A 6,775-nucleotide genomic window follows, 5' to 3' on the forward strand; every position below is an offset into this window, starting at 1 on the left:
CGGGTGTCAGGTGGGCTTCCTGCTGTGCCCGGGGTCCGGGTGGCAGGTGGCCGCCCCAGGGGAAGGGAAGGCCGCCCCTGACCAGGGAGCCCACTGCCGCCCCTGTCCACACACTCCAGGGTCCTGTGCCCCCGCCTGCTCCCAGGGCTGCAGGAAGAAGGGCAGGCTGAGCTTGGCTGGGACAGGCTGTGGGCTGAGGATCAACAGACAAGGCCGTGTCCTCATTGAGGAGAGTAAGGCCATTCGTTCATTCATTCATTCCTCCACTTATCCACGGTGCTGTGGGCACCTGTGCTGTGCCTGGCCTCCTGGGAACTGACCCAGCTGTATGGACCCAGCTGTGGCCCTGGGAGCCCTGTGCACAGCCCCCAAGGACACAGCTTCTAACACTGAGGTCCAAAGGGGAGGCCAGCCCCATCCTCCAGCAGAGCTACCTGATCCTCCCCCGTGGCCCCCGATGCACGGAGGTCTTGGGGCCTCAGGCTCTGGGGCAGGCTGGGCAGCAGCTCAGTCTCACCCAGCTGGGCACCTGCTGGGATGGGGGGCAGGGCCTCTCTGCTGTCAAGTGCTTGTCCCTCTCCCGTAGACGATGGTTGAATCGGGGTTAGTTACACACTTGGGGCGGCAGCTGGGGAGGTGGGCCGGGCGCCCCCAGTCCTCTCGCTGTGCTGGGCCTCCTGGACGGGCTGGGCTGGCAGTCCAAACACAGCTGGTCTCTGCTCTCAGATAGGGCCAGTCCCTTAGGGAAGGTCTCCCAGGGAGAGGCAGGAGTTGGTGCCTCTGCCACCACCGAGAGCCTGTCCCCTCCATCACCATGAGACCCCCATTGCCGAGAGCCTGTGTGCCCTGATCAGACACTGCCCCACCTGACCTGTGTGTCTGTTCATTGCAGGCAACTTCCGGCTGAATGCCTCCCTCCAGGTATTGATTCTCCTCTGCCCTCCCCTTCTCCGCTCCCCGCTGGGCTGGTGTTTTTGGTGTGCAGGGTGGGGGGTTCCAGTTCTCTGAGGCTCCTGAGTCCCTCAATTATAGCCACACTAGCTCAGGAGGGAACACACCTCCTCAAACTGAAAGCAGTAAGACGAGCCCGAGGACCTGTCCTGTCCCCGGACAGGAGGCAGGTGAGGAACAGTCAGTCGCCGAGGCCCTGCAGACTCCTCCACACGTCACCACGGTGGCCGAGGAGGAGACAACACCCACATCCACGGGGGAGAGCCCAAACCACTGACCAAAAGACTGCACGCCCGATGCCAGAGAGACCTGGAGCGGCAGCTGCTGAGAGGCCGTGCCCGGCAGGACTGCAGGCGCCAGAGGAGCTCGGGGCTCTGCCGGGCTGATTCCCACCTCCTCCGCGGAGGGAGAGGTGGGCCCCTGCTGGGGTGGGGGTGCCACGTGCCCTCCCCATGGCCCAGTGAGCGCCTGGACCCTCCATTCTGCTGCTGCCTGAGCTCCCCAGAGCCCTGAGGAACAGTCCTTGTTCTCGGCCCGCACGCCCAGCCCTCCTGGCCGGCCCAGAGGGTGCTCCAGACCCCAGCTGCCCGCCGGTGTGAACCCTTAGCAGGGCAGGCCCTGGCACTGCCTCACAACCAAGGCTCGACTGGTTGGCCACGTGCGTGGCATTAAGTGGCTATCACAGTCGAAGCGATTTTCTAAGCTTGGGCTCGGCTCCTGTTATTTGTGTGAAACTGTATTTGGGGAGGTCCTGTGGCTGTGGGAGGGTGAAATATCTTGTTTCTCCTCAAACTTTCACCTGCCGGTATTTCTTGCTGAAAGAGGAGGTCCCGGACAGCTGCTGGGCATGCAGCCACCCTGCCCTCCCCCGCCACGCTTGGGCGTTCCCTCCACCGTTGCTCCACCCAGAGAGGAGCCCCACCCGCCCCTTCGCACCCAACAGCCCAGCGCTCAGCGGGTCCTCCTGACCTCTGTGGCTCCGTCCGAGGCTACTGCTGTGGATCTTCATGCTCAAGTGGTCTCAGATTTGCCCAAAAAAAACCTGGATCTACATCTGACCTACACTTCCCGACTGTGTCCACTGAGATATCCCAGCATCAGCGACACCCGCTGTGCCCAGCCGACCTGCCGCTCACCTTCACTGGCCACCCAACAGGCCCAGGCCCTGCTGGTAGGGGTGTGCCCAGGCCTCTGAGCCACACATTCGTTTTGTGCCTGGGACGAGGCCCTTTTCCCCACATCTGGAGGCAGAAGCTGGGAGGGGAACGACCCGACCGCCATGCCGTGAGGATGGAGGAGCCCACGGCGTGCCCTCTCCACCCGTCCTTCCCCTGTAGGGAGAAGACCCCTAAGTGCCAAGGCAGGAACCAAAGGCCTCCGCCTATTTCCACACAAATAATGAAGAAGAAAGTAACTAGAAATATAACCATAGTCGTTATTAGTCATTCACAGGTGATCTTAGTTACTCACAGGTGATCTTAATTCTTTTTTTTTCCAAGTTGCTATGTTCCTTAAGCCTCTTTTAATGTAAAAGATATATACACATATATAATTGCATATGTATGTATTATTGCCTATATATACACATTCCAGGGAACATGTGCAGATCACGCAGGATTGTTGCATAGGAACACACATGGCAATGTGGTTTGCTGCCTTCACCTCCCCCGTCACCTGTATCTGGCATTTCTCCCCATGTTATCCCTCCCCAACCTCCCTACCCCCTGCTGTCCCTCCCCTACTCCCCACCAACAGACCCAGATCTTAATTATTTTACTAATGCCTCTCAGGTCGGAAGTGTGAACCTGGGGTGACACTGTGAAATGAATGACTCTAAGGCGAGATGCTCTAAGCCCGCGCCAGGGCTGCTGGAGGGCGCCTCGGCTGTGCGGCAGCGCCAGCGCCGGGAAAGCGCCCGCTGTTTAGCCAGCCAGGGAAGGAGACGTCCAAGATGGCCCAGACTTCTTCCTGGGGAAGTTAGGAGAAAACTCCGATTCTCCAAGCTCTTGCATTGGGCCTGACGCTGTCAGGTCGGCCCGCAGACATCGGGGGTTTAAATGTCTCTATGGGACGCTGCGCTTCAGCAGTCACGTTCCATGTCCACTCTCATGTTCTGCTTCTGCACCTGGTTCCTTTTGTCTTGTAAGAATTAATCAGTAAAAGTGACATAAATCTTAATGTCTTTGTGACAAGCATGGAAAAGTGCTAATGCCTTATACCCCTTACCTCATCTCAGCGTGGAAATTCCTGCGCCCCTACGTGTTTGACAGGTGATGTACTTCTCCCTGCCCCCCGCTTTGTACTCAATAAAAGAGCGTGCGGACACTCGGGGTCCCTGCAGGCCTCCGAGCTTTGGTTGGCAGTGGACCCCTGGCCTCAAACTTTCTTTTCTCTATCTCTGTGTCTTGTATCTTTTATTTCTCCAGCAGGGAGGGGCTCACAGAACCCTGTGGGGCTGGACCTACAACCCCTCCTATCCTGCTCACCTCCTGCCTCCAGCGGAGACTCCCATCTGAGCCGCCCACCCCAATTCCTCCCCTGTCACCCTTTGTCCTGGCCCCTATTTCCGGGGGAAGCCCTGGCCCAGCGTCCTGGGGTGTGGAGAGACCCACCCCGGCCTGGGCCCCTAGAGAGTGGCTCTTCCAGCTGCCCCGCCCCACCTAGCCCTCTCCCCGACCTGAGGAGTGCTCTTCAGGGACCCCGGGCCTTCCTGTGCACGGACCGGCTCCCTGACTATCATCTGGATTTCCAGGCAGCTCTTCAGAGGCTGACCCCATGGACCCTGCTGCCCCCCAGTGCCGGATGGGAGGCCAGGCCCCAGCCCAGCTCAGCCTGCCCTTCACCCCACAGCCCCCAGGGACAGGCGGTGGGCAGGGGTGGCAGAGGGCTCCCTGGTCAGGGGCCCCACCTTCCCTTCCCACAGAGTGGCCACTTGACATCTGGGCTCCACACACAGCAGGAAGCCTTCTTGCCCCAGGCTGCAGTGGCCGCTCTGGGAGGAGGCTCAGATGCTGGAAAAACTCTGGAACCACCTCCCAGGTTTGTGGGGACAGAGCTCTGAGAGGCAACGGCTGGGGACACAAGTCCTGATGGGGCCGCCATGTGCTCACCCCTTTGCTTTCTTCTTTTCATGCACACGATTAGGCCAGGTGTGAGAAAATGATGATGAAGATGATGAGGCTCCTGGGAGAGGCCACACTCCGGGGGAGCTGCTGGTCCCAGGTCCGGCCTCGGTCTCCAGTCAGCTGCTGCACCTGCGGGAGTGGGGCCGAGGACGTGGGAGCCGCAGGTGCAGCGCCCAAACTCACTCAGCCCCGGGGTGGAGGAGCGTCCCCAGCTCCCAGGGCTCCGGGCAGTGAAGGCAGGTCCCAGGGAGGCTGGGCTGGCGGCAGCCCTGGGATGAGACCTCAGAGGTCTGTCTGACTTTTCCAAGCCCGTCTATGGGGAGGTGGAGAAAGGAGAGAAACAGACTAGGCAGAGAAGACAGGGTGGCAGAGGGGAGGGGAGAGCAGCGGGGGCGGCCGGCCACACCGGGCACAGGGAGGGACTTCACCGGTGCCGCTGTCCCGGCTGCTCGGTGCCTGGTGTCTGGACACAGTTGCTTTATTAAGCTTGTCCACTCGTGGCTGTTGCAGGCAGGAGGGTGTCGTGGTCTATTCCGGCTGCCATAAAAGAAAAACTACCATAGACTGGGTGGCTTAAAAAGAACAGAGATTTGGCTGGGCGCAGTGGCTCACTCCTGTAATCTCAGCATTTTGGGAGGCTGAGGCGGGTGGATCATTTGAGGTCAGGAGTTCGAGATCTGCCTGGCCAACACGGTGAAACCCCATCTCTACTAAAAATACAAAAACTAGCCAGGCGTGGTGGCAGGTGCCTGAATCCCAGCTACTTCGGGAGGCTGAGGAAGGAGAATCACTTGAGCCCAGGAGGCAGAGGTTCCAGTGAGCTGAGATTGTGCCACTGCATTCTAACCTGGGCGACAGAGCAAGACTCGATCTCAAAAAAAAAAAAAACAGAAATTGATTTCTCACGTTTCTAGAGGCTGGAGGTCCAAGATCAAGGCGCCGCAGATTTGGGGTCTGATGAGGGTCCCTTCCTGGCCCAGGTGGCTCCATCTCCCGTGTCTTCACAGTGGTCAGGGGAGGGAGCCCTCTAGCGCCTCTCTTGTAAGGGCACTAACCCATACCTCAGGGCTCCAACCTCACCAACCACCTAAACATGACACCTCTTTCATGAGGCCTCCTCTGATTGCTGAGTGGGGCCTGTCCCCGCTCCCTGCTCTGTGTCCGCCCGCCTCGGCCCTCCGCCCACACCCTTACTTCTCTGTGGTCTGCCCCCTCCCCTGGAAGGCAGACTCCAGGGGTCCAGGGTGTTGCCTTTGGGGCAACAGGAGGAAAAGTCCTGGGCTCTGGACCCAGCACTCAGCACCCCGACTAAGTGCAGCACTCCTTCATTCATTCAGCTCAGGCTCTCCCGGCACCAGCACTGCCAGGCCCCGTCCAGGGCACCAGGGTCATCAGGGAGGAAATGAGGGAGCCCAGGGAGGCCAGAGACGGGCCCCCCCCCAGCCCCCAGCCATTCCCATCGCCAATGTTGCCCGCAGGGTATCACACCTCCCAGGCCACTCAGAACCAGCAGGGAGAGGGAGGCAGGCAAACCCCCAGCCCCAGGCCTGCTGTCTCGGGAACTCCCCAGACCCAACACACCCTGGTGGCCCAGGCCTCTCCTCTGAACACCACTGTGACCTGGGCCCAGGGACAAAGGGCCCTTCCTCCTCCTGCCAAAGCCAGGGACTGAGCCAAGAGACCCAGGGATCCCACTGGAAGCCTCTTCCCCAGGCACTCAGGGCCAGGGGCCAGGCAGGGGATTTAGATGGCATTCTGTGCACACCAGCCCCTGGGGCAGAGGGGGAAACTGAGGCAGAGGCTGGTCGATGTTACAAACACAAAACACAGACCCTCACCCCCAGGCTGGGCCTCCCCACACCACTCTGCAACAGCGCAGGAGCCCCAGGCCCCCAAGTCCAGCACCCATCACCCCACTGCCCTCTATGAGGCCCTCCACCCAGCCTGACCTGGGTCTCCATGGAGCCCCACAGGATCAGCCCCACACCCCAACCTCCCAGCAGGACCGCCTCCAGGGGACTGTCCGAGAATCCCCAAAGATACTTCCCCTTTCTCTTGATGGGAACAGCTGGGCACGGAGGGTGGGAGAGGGGCTGTGGGCACCCGAGGGCCGGAGCCCCACCCTGGGGGATGGAGGGCAGGGTCCCGAGGCCCAGCTAAGGGCTCCCCCTCCACTTCTCCGCCTTCAAGGCCGGCCTGTGCCTGCCCTGCTCCCTGCCAGTGCAGGCCAGGCAGGGGGCTGAGGCCGAGGCCTGGTCACTGCCCTCCTGGTCACAGTCTGTGACAGATTCCAGTCTAGAAGCCAAACGTCTAGAGTCGTGTGGCGTGGACACTCACGGGGGCTGCCAGGCCACGAGGGGCTCTGAGGGATGAAGAGGAGCCCGCGGGGAATGAGGTGGGAAGAGCCTTCTCTGAGAGACAAAGGGCGGGGGAGGGGGCAGAGGGGGGGAGAGAGACACACAGAGAGAGAGAGAGAGAGAGAGAGAGAGAGGGACAGAGAGAGACAGAGAGAGACACGGGGAGAGAGAGACACCAGGCACAGTCTGCGCCCCGGAGGCTTCGGGAAGCTGTCAGGCTGGCTGGCGGGCGTGCAGAGCAGATGAAGCATGAGGAAGAGGCTCTGGGGTCACCCAGGTGGGCGGCCCTCACAGGGGAGGCCACTGGGGAGGGCAGGAGGGCGGGGCAGGCGGCGGTCCAGG

At 61.0% G+C, this 6,775-nt stretch overlaps 1 protein-coding gene across 1 annotated transcript in view; it reads left to right on the forward strand.

Annotated features, from left to right (window-relative positions):
- LOC116547396 (tumor necrosis factor receptor superfamily member 14-like) overlaps positions 1-1,747 on the forward strand; it is a gene marked incomplete at its 5' end in the record, with an annotated part of 3,210 nt that extends 1,463 nt beyond the window's left edge. The window contains 2 exons of the mRNA XM_032273364.1: positions 893-921; positions 1,115-1,747. Coding sequence (XP_032129255.1) covers positions 893-921; positions 1,115-1,228 — 143 coding nt within the window. The remainder of the gene's footprint in view (positions 1-892; positions 922-1,114) is intronic.
- Between the last annotated feature and the right edge of the window lie 5,028 nt (positions 1,748-6,775).

Source organism: Sapajus apella, unplaced genomic scaffold (assembly GCF_009761245.1).
Source record: "Sapajus apella isolate SASKATOON/1434 unplaced genomic scaffold, GSC_monkey_1.0 scaffold2953, whole genome shotgun sequence".
Classification (NCBI taxonomy): domain Eukaryota; kingdom Metazoa; phylum Chordata; class Mammalia; order Primates; family Cebidae; genus Sapajus; species Sapajus apella.